Source organism: Ischnura elegans, chromosome 2 (assembly GCF_921293095.1).
Source record: "Ischnura elegans chromosome 2, ioIscEleg1.1, whole genome shotgun sequence".
Classification (NCBI taxonomy): Eukaryota; Metazoa; Arthropoda; class Insecta; order Odonata; family Coenagrionidae; genus Ischnura; species Ischnura elegans.
In genome coordinates, this window is record NC_060247.1 from 64,903,011 (window position 1) to 64,916,380 (window position 13,370).

Here is a 13,370-nt window from a genome sequence, read left to right on the forward strand (position 1 = left end):
CACCGTAGAAAATTCGTGTCATTAGTGGACTGGGTATTATAGGAACTACCAGCTCCTGCAGTGGAAATTTTTTTCAGAGCACGCAGCTGTAGTACGTATGAAAATGGATAAAAATAATTGAAACAACATTTATCAGTATTTTTACATAGAAATCGATACATTTCATTTTAAGTGAAATCAAGTCGCTTTCGTCTCGGACATTTGGTGGGCATCATGACGCCAGTGTTATTGGTGGCGTATTTTTCCGTAGTAATTTTTACCCGGGAGGGTCGTTGTGAGGGAAAGTTGTCCTGGAATGAGGGGAATAAACTTGGAGGGGGTGATCTATGATCGCACGAAGTTCCTACAGTGGTCATAGTGGGTCGCTCATGCGATTCGACGGTTAGAGGCCCGGTTAAATATTATATTTCATACCGAACTGTCGAAATTGACATTAAAATAGTTACAAACCACAGCTTATCGCGACTGTCTCACATGAATATCTATTATGCGGAGACTTCTATTCTTCTGGCTCAATGAGGAAATTATCTTAAATTTAGAAAACTTGGCGTCAAAGATGGAAATTCACATGTTAACTTCATAAAATACGCTTGAATGCTAAAGAACTGGGGTGCCAGCCACCAAAAGCAACAACTTCCCCCTTCCACCGATATGTAATTAGCATTGTAAGTATCCTCTCTAATTCTTTAGTCTCCCCTAAATTTTTTCCTTATTATGTATTTATTCGTAGAAGGGTAATTTATACTTAATTTTAATAATTTTAATGTTAAATACCAGGATACCATACACCATATAGAAATTACAATTTTTTCTTTTTATTTTCGGCGGCAAAATGCGCAATTAAGAATAATTACATTAAAAGAATATGTACATTCTTATGCTCCTGATGACACCACAAGTCACTTAAATTGTACGTTACTTCATCAATTGCTTCGGTCTTAATATGGTGAGACTAATCTTTATTTCAGCACATTTTTTTCGTGCATTGCATCGTCTCGTGGGTCACGCAATATTTTTTACTGAAAGAGTCACTGCATTAGGGTTAATGATTTACATTGCCACCCTTCTCTGACAATAATCCATCATTTATGGTCTTGTATTGCATTTCTTCATTCGAATTCAACTATTTCAATTTTAGCTGTCGTTATCCTACCGATAAGTCAAAGATTTCGAATCTCCTCAGTTTATGGGACACCTTCCGGTTTTCGGTTGTAGGAGTGACCTTCACCATGAACACGAGCGGAGGCGAGTCACGGCTTATCTCCGAAGGCCAAAAAATTGTTGTCTTTCACGTGGAAGGTTTTATAATCACTGCATACAATAAGACGAGAATATATTTTTAAGACGAGGATCTCAGCTCGTCTCTTTGCGATTAAAAGGGTAGTTTCCTTCATCAAAGAAAACGAAAGGCATTGATTGCGATTCGTTACCCACCATTAGTGGATTCATAATATATAAATTATTTGGTTTTAGAAATACCAGTTTAGACGAATGGGAATGGTAAATTTTAACCTCATTTGAAAAAGGCCAGATTGGCGCCCTTGCGATGCCACTCCATGTGACGTCACAGGGACCTAGTTTCTATAAGAGTAGATAGGAGTTTAACATCGTCTGATATTACCCATGCATGCATGAGGCACAGAGCTCAGGGAAACATGTCTTAATAATCACCTATTAAAACTGGCTAAGGTCGGAAAGTTTACTTCGTTTGATAAGGTATTAATAATCCTTATTTAAGCCAAGCGCTACCAGCTAGCAGGGTACTCTGCTACCTGATAGCATCCTGAGTCGTATCAGCGCTCAAAGCCTCGCCCTAAGGTCACCTCACTTGCGGCAGCTGGAACTCACACGGAGTTTTCCCAGCATTCATACTTAGCCGTCGCGTTTTCGCGCGCATGAAAATGTTCACTTTTCATTTAACCGCGAAAAATAGATATCGTCATTTAAAAATCTAAAAGCGTGACTTACGTAATCCAGGAGTAATAATCTTTCGATTTAGGCAATAAAAAATAATAAGAAACCACCCTATTGTAAGAGAAGCCCGTGGAGAACCTATTCCATCCCAATGATCGAAAAAAATGGAAAGACCCGAGGATATATTCGTGTCCCGACCTTGACGTGGTGACAAGGCCAAGGAAGGCGGTTGCCTGCTCTGCCGACTGGTTCCTCCAGGACCCATGAAATCGGCTCGTGGCTCCACGTGCTTGTCTTGCCGGGGTTAAATTCCACCAAGATGCATTACATAACAGGTAAAAATCAGCTCGATAGCTCCCCGTAACCTCGAAATGTCGCTTACAAAGATTATATACTCGTCGCTTGAGTTGGCAAAAGGCGCGTAATTCATTGAAGCACTGGTCTCAGAGTAAATAAAAAAAACCAATAAGATTTTCTCCTTCTGCGCATGCGACCAAAATTGAAATGACTAAAAACGGAGATAACCTAGTGGAAAATTGGAGCGGTCAAAAAAAAATAAATTGAAGGCTGCGGTTCTGAAATTTTGTTCATTTGTCGATTTATATAAAAATCCGTCATATTATTTCATTACGATATTTATTTCCTTATAAAAAATGGTTGGCCTATGACCAATTAGGGCACGAATCCTATTCATCATTACAGTCGTCATTATTTTGATAAGATGGCCTCCTGCAGAAAGTGTACGCCAGCATTTGCAATGTCTCGGAAGCACGTGAGAGGGTGAGAGGCATTTTAATTGCATAGTTGCCATGCCAAGGACTCATAGTCGTCGACTATGCTGAAGTCGAGTAATTGATTTATCAGCGTTTCATATCATGATGGCAGCCCTATAATTATGGATAATTTCCGAAGAGTTATTACACCTGTTCTTTATGCGTGCAAAAAAGTCACATTTAGAAATGCAGTACATATGCGTCATATGTTTTAAGGGTCTTTCGACTGCTATAACTTTAGAAAGCGTGGTGGCTTAGTTAGGGAGTACAGTACGAGCGTCCCGGATTTCAATCTGGGTAAAGATTTGGAACATCCCAGAACAATCCTCGCAGTGCGTGGTAGCCTAGGAAAAGTGACTAGCTCACTACCCTGAGATATCTGATATTCACATGTTTGTGGCTCATGACGGGGTGAGCTCTACCCTACCCCATCAAAAAAAACTGTCAAGACTGAAGTACTGAATAATTGAGGTGCAATCTTAATTTGCTAAATAAAACGTGAGCATTTTATGCGGTTTTTTCACGAGAAAATTATTTCCTAGCCAACCATTTCTTATCCTTTTCTGCTGAATAAACGCTTAGTTGTGAATAGTTATTGCAAAATCAACACTTTAACTGGAAGTATATAGAATTTTTTTAAATATTAGTCAAATATTATGAATCGCAAAAATATTTCCTGCAGGTTTGTCACTGTCAGTTGAGTTCATTCTGGAATTTTTTCAGCTTTCTGCCCAATCCCATGACTTCGGTGCATCTTATAACACCAAAAACATAACTTGGCATTCTGGGGCACCAAGGAAATCCACAGTATGAGAGTTTCTCTCCTTGAAAAGAAGTATTACGAAGGGCTGGGTGATATTCCATCAAATTTACTTTTTGACATAAGTTACGCCTCATTAATCCGGACTGTTAGCATGCGAAATTCTAGATCTTATTCCTTCCCCACTAGTCAGCGCGCATATACTACACGCCTTGCTGGCTACTGGTTACTGACTTTTATACGGTATAATTTTATATTCTGATGTTAAGTATTATTTAAATTCACATTGTTTCATTATGAAATATCATGAAAAAAACAACCTTGTTTGAGTTTTTGATTTCCTGAGTTTATCTTGAAAACATTACTTGCTCCCATACCTATTTTGTGATCGTAAATCACTGTACGAGTTGACAACTTTAATGAATAGTAAAATTCCTGATAATATTCCAAAATAACTCTTTGTCCCATTTTATACTAATTGAGTTAAAATTAAAAACCACGAGCTCGGGGCATTTTTTTCGAGAAAAAACAATTGACACGCGTGAATTATAAATAGCCCAGAGATATATTTGATGCGAATCGAAATTAACTGTAGACGTGGTTTACTAGACTAATAGAAAAATAATATCCTATCGAAAAGCGTTTTCCAATCGCCTTTTAACTGATAGTTCTCAAACTGAATTGTGGTGGTTAAGAAAACTTGCATGGGCTATAAATTTAAGTGATGGTTTTTTAAGGGCAATTAAAATTTCAACCAATTAGTGATGTGTTTTTAAGGGCAATTAAAATTTCAACCAATTAGTGACGGAGAATCGTGACCGGAAAATAAAATCCGAACATTAACCGGACGACTGCTCCTCAAGACGTGAAAAAAAACTGTCAAAACTTCGTCGTAACATTTGAATAAATTATTTTTATCGCTATTGGAGAATTGTTTTTCGTTAATTTGATAACCTATTCATGTTTTACTCTATTAGGTTGATACTAATTTTTTTAATAGTAATTAATATAGCCTTGAAGCATAGGCCTGGGAGATGAAATGCAAAAAATATTTGCCGGTGTTTCGATATTTTTTTAATATCTTTTCAGGGCTTATTTGCACTTTGTTTACGGAATGAAATTGGTAAACAAAGCGCAAATAAGACCTGATGGCTATGATTGACGCATAAAGCAATTCGTGCCGATTTACATCGGTAAAAAAATTGCAAATAAGACCCAATTTTCATTTCAAAAAGTTTCATTCCCCTGACCTAAACTCCAAGACTATATTAATTAATACATAAATCGATTTAACTTTGTTAAATGCTCTACTTCATTCCCTACCAACTGTTGACCTTTTTTGTTCCCACTTCTATTTGATGATCGTAAATCACCGTATGAGGTGACAACTTTAATGTATGATAAAGATCCTAAGAAAATCGGAAATCATTTTTTGTTTCATTAATTATTGATTGAAGTATAATTTGAAACCACGAGCTCGGGGCGCTCCATTCCAGAGAAGCAATCCACTCGCGTGAACTACGAATAGCCCAGAGATATAATTTATGTGAATAGAAATTAATTGATGACGTGGTTATCTAGACTAATATAAACATTACTTCCCATCGAAAAAATCTTCTCATCGCCTTTTTCCTGATAGCTCTAGAGTTGAATAGGTGAAATGATAATAAAATGATCTTCGAACATTCATTTCTAGAGATAGCATTAAATAATACCGCGCAGGAACTATAATGTAATATACAGGGAATATAATACAGTGGAATACAATATATAATACAGGGAATATAAGGGCGCTCTGCCCCCACGAAATTACGAAAATTATGTCGTCGCAGCTGAAGAAATTTACCGCCTGCTCCTTAGAGCTATCGTAGTACTTTTCCACCAATCAGAAATTGCGATTTAAATATTTACCAAATTAATCTGATAGATGGCAAAGAAAATAATTTTCACCTAAATATTCTTCTACGCCAGGCTAATCACTCAAAAATAAAAAAATGGCGAAAGTTGCCACCCGTTTGAACATTACGCGATATCATCAATCATGTCGGTATATTAGTACCGCATTGATCCTTTCCTAGACCAGGTACTATGTAAAAGAATTAAGTGACGAAACTATCTGTAATACCGAAGCGGCCGTCAAGCCAGTTGACGATTGAGCATATTCCCCGCTAATGAAGAGTTGGCCCATTATAGAGGCTGCGAAGTTTATTCAATGGACCGAATAGCGTGTGAGAGGAATGCTCAGGGGCTGTCACGGCGGTAGGCGAAAGAAATGTATGAAAGCAACTTTCATCGTCCTTCTACGTAAAAGCATTAAGAAGTTCGATATTTCGCCATCAATGACACGTAAAATAGGCCACTATGGTTGCCTAATGGGTATATTGTAGAGCTACTGATGGAGCGTTCGAAACCCGATTGAAATTCGTGACGCCAGCACATGCACATCCTCAAAGTGCTAGGTGGTCCAGGTAAATGAACGGCCCCTACCCTAAATGTGTGAACTTAATACGCCTGTGACTTAGTCCAGGATGAGATCTATTCTCACCTATCCAAAATAACCTTAACGTTGGATTACCGAATATGTGTGAGTAACTGCACGAAATAAAAATATGGATCTTTTTCTTATCCTCCCGAATGACTGATGAATATTTCGGTATCAAGTCGTTTCGTGCTTTTGATCTAAACAGAACATCCAGGTTATCAGGAATTCATATGACCTATTGACCAGTGGCGCAGCGAGGGGTGGGGGGGGGGGGGGGTTTGAGGGACGAAACCTCCCCTCCCCATCAGAGCTCAGAGAAATTTTTAAGTTTAACCCATTTTACTTAATTTGATTGATTTTTACCAATAGAATAGAGTAAGGACGAATAAAATATCCCTCAGAAAGCCGTAAAACTCACATTTTTGAACCATTTATCTTAAAATTCCGCAATTCATTAATCTCGCACCTGCCGCTTATCCTGGTGGGTATACCATACCCCACACACCCCGGCGTTAGTTGCACCTAAACCCCCCCAGCCGTAATTCCTAGCTGCGCCCCTGCTATTGACAACATTAGCTGTCTGCCACCAGCAGATCCAGTCCAAACCCGCATTTGGTAATACGCTATAAAATCACGAGACTTTGTTTCATGGCCGAGTAAAATTCAATATACTTAATAATGAAGTTCATATAGCTATATTGTCTTACATAAGATAATGTCTACAAATGCAACTGTTTCTTCTTATGAACAGGTCTCTTAATAGGAATAGAAGGATCAACAACTTTGCTATATTGTAGATCCTTCTATTCCTGCGATTATGGATTTCCACCAAGTTACGCCCGCTACTATTAATTAATTAATTGAATTAGATCTCTTAATAATTTTGCAAAATCACAAAGTTTCCCCACACGCCCATCCTATATATATTTCACCAACCAGCTTAAAAACTGCACTTGCCCAATTATTCTTATAACTTTCTTAAACTTTACTCACTCAATGTCAAAAAATATAAGACCTTCCGTTTTGAAAAAACTGGCATTAGCCTGCTCTAAACGTAAGACGCCAAGGGGACCACGGCTTTAAGTCCCATTTGACCGACGGAGTGCTGTACTTAAATGCCCTCCACGATGTACTAAAGCAGGGATCGTGCATTTTGCGAAAAATCTCCGCCACGGCCAGGATTTGAATCCGGACCCACAGGGTGGGAAGCCAACACTCTAGACACCACAGTCACTGGTATGGCAGTTTCACACGGTCAGGGTTGGGGGGGCGGGAGACAATTCTTCTCCCTGGGTGGTAAAATGCGTGGTAAAGATTTTTTCAGCGTACCCTAAGTCCTCTCCTGGAATTTGAGCTCGAATATTACAAAAGAGGATCCTCAAGTCGGCCTCTAAATGTGTTGTCAACCACAGCGCACTTAAATGGGCTTTTGAAGTCGCCACTCGCTTTGCTGACGGACAAATTCCGAGTATCACGGGAATGTAAGGTATAATTATGGGTTTTAACCGAAATGTATACACATGATGATGTGATTTATCAAATATATTCCTTTACAATGCTATTTTTTGCAATGGTAAACATTACACTGCATAGTATTAGAAAAAAAGTGGATCGCATTGTACTCATCACTGCACCGCGGACATTTTTGAAACCCGATTAAAATGCGACCAAAGTTGCAAAAGAAATCAGCCTTCCACGGGATTGAATTGGGCCTCCTCTATGCAGTCCCCTTAGATTTGAGCCTGGTTGGCACTCAGGGCGAGTTGATGGGTTCAGACCCCCCTCTGAAAATGTTGGAGGTATGGCCCTTCCAAGGAAGCCCCTCGGAAAATGTATCCTCGTTATTGACTTGTTGTGTTGTACAGAAAATTCATGAAGCATATTTGGAATTAACTCGGAAATAAAATGAAAATGTACTCAGGAAAGCCGAGAAAAACTTTAATTTCACTTCAAAAATTAAGTGACCTCCTGCTTGTGCGTACCCGGCGGAGGGTATTTAGCCAAAGTAAATTTAGCACAAAACGAAAGTTTTAAACAAATTTTCTTTAAATCCAGGGAAAGCGATAGTTGTATAAATTATTAAATTAAAATAAATTTTTTTTCAAGCAAATAATTATAAAAACTAACAAAACACTGTTATAATCATTTATAATATAAGCGCTTATGAATTCTTGAAATTTTGGTATCCTTAACCTTTTCTGTGTTACAACTTGAGTGCCCATGGCTTGCCCCCCTCTAGTTTTGACCCTGGCTACGCCCTTCACCTCATGGGTAATCACAATTTAGTGTCAGAATGAATGGTACAATCCTCATGCTAAACATCCTCTCCTTCTTCCAGGCCTGATCACGCATATCGCGTGATTGGCGACGAGATGGAGATGGAAGATCCATTCATGAGCGGCATTGGCCTGCCGCCAGACCGGTTACCACTCATCGTACACGAAGGTGAAGAGATGACTGAGTCGCACATCGATTCTGACTCGCCTGTTGAGCGACTCACCAATGGAGGCCAGCCCTCGTTCACCCTTGCCTGGAGAAACATATCCGTCAAGGTGAAGAGAAAGCGGAAGGAATCATTCCTGAGTCTCTTCCCTAAATATGAGAAAGCTATAATCCTGAATAATGGTCAGTGAAAAGTCTGCAATGGCCTATTTTCATTTATTCTAGCATTACTCTATGAGAACTCTCTGATCGATTCAAAGGAGTACGTACAAGGATATGTAGATTGGGGATTTTAGGGCACTCTTATACTCCCTTACCTTCAGCGTTACCTCTACTTCATGTTCAAAACTTATTTGCTATAACTTTAAGTTTAATGAGGACTAAATACTTAGGTATAAATCAGCTGTGGGAGAATTTTATGACCTTCAAACAGATAACATTGCTGAATTATGTAACATGATACAACCAGGATAGTTCGATATATGTACTCTTTGTAATGTTGTGCTGAATTACTTATATGATTTTTGACTTTGGATAGAGAATGTTTTGTAATCACCGTTTCAGCATTAGCCGTCACTTGAGGACTTGTTACTAAGGACTAATTACTTGAACATAAATATACTACATACACTATAGTGTTTGACTTTTGATTTTAGGGTGATGCTTAACTCATACCAATCATTTTAATCGCAATTCCATTGCAGTAACAATGTGTTTAATGCAAATGATAAATACAAACCCAAACATAAATATTATGATATATGATTTTTTTCTTGCTTTCTATGTAACTTGCAGTGAGCGGCGTAGTGCATTCTGGATCCCTGGTTGCTATTATGGGTGCAAGGTAATGAAAATGAGATTGTGTGTTGGATTACAGTGTCAAAGTGTATTAAATGAATTCCTCTCTGAAATTCATTTTTTTTAAACATGTTACAGCTTGTAAAACTTAACCTTAATGTCAAATTCCATTTTCTTTTACAGTGGCGCTGGAAAGACAACACTTTTAGCAACAATTAGTCAAAGAATAAAGGGTAGGCATTTTTCATGAGTGTACTTTTATTTTCCCAACTGAATTATTGACTTTAATTTGGATGAGTACATATTATCATTAGAGTTAAAATAATTTACTAAAAATCTCAGAAGAAATTATTTGTGCCGGAAAAGGCTAATTTAAACCATGTTTTTTTCAGCTCATACAACTGGAGATATTTTGTTGAATGGACAGAGTGTATCCAAGGAAGTAATGAGAAATATATCAGGTTTTGTGCCTCAGCAGGATTTGACTGTGGAAACTCTCACCGTGGAGGAAACACTGAATTTCATGGTGATAAAAAAAAATAATTGCTCTTTTACTTAAGTTATGTGCATGTGGAAATACATGGAAAGTATTCAGAATAAAAAAGATCAAAATTGGAACCTGTGGTGTTTGAGAAGGAAATAATGAAAATTAATAGCTGATTTTTCTGGTGATTTTCTCATAAAAGATGCCAAAAATAATTGTTATCTATTATTCAATTTCACTCAAGTTTTAAGTTTCATGTGGTAGTAAATGGGATTGTTTTGAAATTTTCCAATAAATTAATTTACACTGACATGATAAAAATATTTTTTTTCAAGTACTGAAAGAACTGAGATCGATACCATTGCTTTGTTCCCTTTTCTTCTCAGAGCCGTCTCAAAATGAATCCTGCAATAACAGAAACAGACCGAAGGAAGTGGATACGATCAATTCTTGCAGAGCTTGGTCTTAACAAGTGCATTAACACAAGAATATCAGGTCTGTCAGGAGGAGAGAGGAAGAGGATGACATTAGCTGTGCAGGTATGCTGTAAAGCCATAATATTATTGAAATCAAAGGTTATTGTAGACCTCAGTTGCAATCGTATTCATGAAATGAGAAATGTCTGTGTTGCAAGGTTAAACTTAAAAGTAAGGTCTCCTAAGTCGTTGCGCTGCCACATGAAGCGCTAGGCAGTATCTGCCAACACCACTCTCAATCCATGGTTCCTCCACTATCACTCTTGACTGCCGCGAAGCATTGTTGACCACCCATTGTTGGCATAGCAGCCGTATCCATGTAGCTTCCCCTTATGTCTTCATCCATGTTTGAAATCCGGTCTGTCATATGATTTTTGATTAGGAAAAAGGTGGCACCTATCGACATTAATCGCCAATTGGTTGAGCTATACTGTTCACAAAAATGTGTGGATGTTAAAAACGTTTGTAAGTGATGCTACAAGTTACTTTTCCACCACGCAAACGTCCACTGCCAGGTGGGTACCCAAACAGCCCACCGAAGACCACCAGAGGCAGTGCATGGAATGTGCTGAAGAAGTTTTGTGCCATTTTGAAGAGGAAGGGGATGACTTTTTGGGCACTATCACCCAGTGATTTCCTCATGTTGCTGACCCTGAAGCAGGGGCGCCGACTTATAAAAAATATTGGGGGGGCCCATATCGGAGGTCTTGCCCCAGGAAGAGGTTAAATTGAAAGTGTGTCGCAGCACCGAAACTCTATCATGATTCACACCACTTGACTTAGTTAACCTGCTTAACCTTATAATTATTTGTTTCAACTTTCAACACTCATTGTTGAATTTATTTTAAAAGGTAACTATCATCAAGCATGGGAAATAAAAACCACCGATACATTTTTGTGATTTAACAAAGCATAATATAACTTAATTATTTTCTTGAATTATTGAGGGGGCTCCGCCCCCCCCAAATGAATCTTTGAGGGGGCTCGGGCCCCCTCAGCCCCCTGGAGTCGGCGCCACTGCCCTGAAGAAACACCTTACAGGAATGAAGTTCCTGACGGATGATGAGGTATAAGAGAAAATCAATGCCCATCACAGCAACGCTGGCGGAAGCTGGTATGACGACCGGATTCAAAAGTTCATCGTGCGGATGAGGAAAGTAATTGAATGCCAGGGTGACTTCATCGAAAAAAAGCTGAAGCCATGACCTTTCTAACAATGTATCCAACAATGTAAATAAATATCATATTCAATGATTTAAAAAATTGGAGACCCCTTACTTTTAAGTTTACCCTCGTAGAGCACAATTGTAATCCCATATACACCATAACTTTCTCTTTAATGAGTAAAAATTTTTTCCTCCAGTTGCTCACAGATCCTCCTATTCTCTTCTGCGATGAGCCTACTACTGGACTAGACAGCTATAGTGCTGGTGCTGTGATAGAGAAATTAAGGCAACTTACCACAATGGGTAAGGCAGTGATCTGCACAATTCATCAGCCTGCATCTGGACTGTTTGACCTTTTTCACAGAGTCATGCTTTTAGCTGGCGGTAGATTAGCCTATCTTGGAGATGTAGCAGATGCTCCAAATTATTTTAGAAGGTAAGTTTATTGATTGGAGTATGGTAATTTGATTTGGGATTGGGTGCTCATGGAGAATGGGTTTTAGTTAGTAGCTCTAAGTGTTGAAGAAAAAAAGACATAATGGAGCATGTTGAAATAATACTGTGCAAGGATAAAAGCAGAATCTCTTCAATTATGTTTTGTTTTACTCATACCCTTTTGCATTTCTCTACATCAATGTCTCACTTTGACAAGGGCTCCCTCATCCATAATCATGGGTCCTCTCATCCTGTAACATGGAACATTTGTAGATTGAGGGTGTTTTCAAATACCCTAGCAATCAAGTTATGTAACAACGTTAATGACTTCAGTGCTATGGGTGCAGAAAGGGTTGGATAAGGATGGTAATTAACCTTGCTTCAATGAAATAAATGAAGTTAAATTAAACCACGTTTATTTGATGGTAAGCAAGTCTGATTAGAGTTTCAATGTTCTGCCGGTCATCTCACGCAGAAGCAGGGGCGCAGCTAGGAATAAAGGCTGGGAGGGGTATACATGCAACTAATACCAGGGTGTGTGGGGGGTATAGTATACCCACCAGGATAAGCGGTAGATTGAAATTAATAAATTACGGAATTTCATAGATATATGGTTCAAAATAGTGATTTTTACGGCTTTCTGAGGGATATTTTATTCATCCTTACACTATTCTATTAGTAATATCAATCCATTTCAGTAAAAGATCAAACTTAAAAAAATTCTCTGAGCTCTGAGGGGGATTTTATCCCCCAAAACCCCCCCTCGCTGCGCCACTGCACAGAAGGAAGTCTTAACTCTCTCACTGTTCGTGCGTCTCTGTAGCACTTTCCTGATGCTAGGCTTATTGCACCATGGTGGTATTGCTAGGGACCTAGGGCAGAAACCTCAGTCAGGTGGTGGTCCCTAGTGGTGACACTTCCAACCAGAAGCTCTCCCACAGGTACTATTGGAAATTTTAATCTCATTATTTTTAACTTGTTGATGACCAATGGATATCTCTTCATTGGATGAATTCATATGAGTTCCTGGTGCTTGACTGTCGGGAGAAACCAAAATGAAATTAACTTGATTGTTAGCACTTTTCAAAAGACCCTGAGTATCCCATTTCTAATTGTTAGTATGTATGTATGCATATCTCAAAATCATGACATGATGGTAGTAATAATACTTATTTGGAAGGAATAGAGGGTTACCAAATCACATGAGAAATTTGTAACTATACAACCAGCTAGGGCTGCCCACATGGGGGCAGTAGCGGATACAGAAAAAACTCAAGGTGGGGGGCTCAAAAGATATCTTATTGAGCTACCTAAACTTCTGTAGTAATGGCAAATAATTAAGTTATGTGCAAATTTTAACTTAGTTTCATTTAAACTGATAATATCCATATACATAACAATGCCGTCTTATGGTATATAAAAATTTGCAATTGTGGTTCTGCAATGTTTGGCAATGCGAGCGGCCCCACAAAGAGGGGCACGCACCCCCCATATGTATCCCCATTGCATGTGGGATGAATTGTTTATGTTGTACCATATAAGAATATTTTGCAGGATTTTCTAAGACTAAACTATACACTGGTGCAGTTACATAACTAGGAATATGCTCTGGGGGGGGGGGGATGGGATGGCATGAGGTG

General features: G+C 38.6%; 1 protein-coding gene across 2 annotated transcripts in view; it reads left to right on the forward strand.

Annotated features, from left to right (window-relative positions):
* Positions 1 to 13,370, forward strand: part of LOC124153873 (protein scarlet-like) — a 158,725-nt gene that overhangs the window by 134,184 nt on the left and 11,171 nt on the right. For both annotated transcript variants that reach the window (XM_046527254.1, XM_046527255.1), the window contains 6 exons: positions 8,268 to 8,554; positions 9,167 to 9,215; positions 9,353 to 9,402; positions 9,562 to 9,695; positions 10,040 to 10,192; positions 11,493 to 11,731. In XM_046527254.1, the coding sequence (XP_046383210.1) occupies positions 8,268 to 8,554; positions 9,167 to 9,215; positions 9,353 to 9,402; positions 9,562 to 9,695; positions 10,040 to 10,192; positions 11,493 to 11,731 (912 nt within the window). The remainder of the gene's footprint in view (positions 1 to 8,267; positions 8,555 to 9,166; positions 9,216 to 9,352; positions 9,403 to 9,561; positions 9,696 to 10,039; positions 10,193 to 11,492; positions 11,732 to 13,370) is intronic.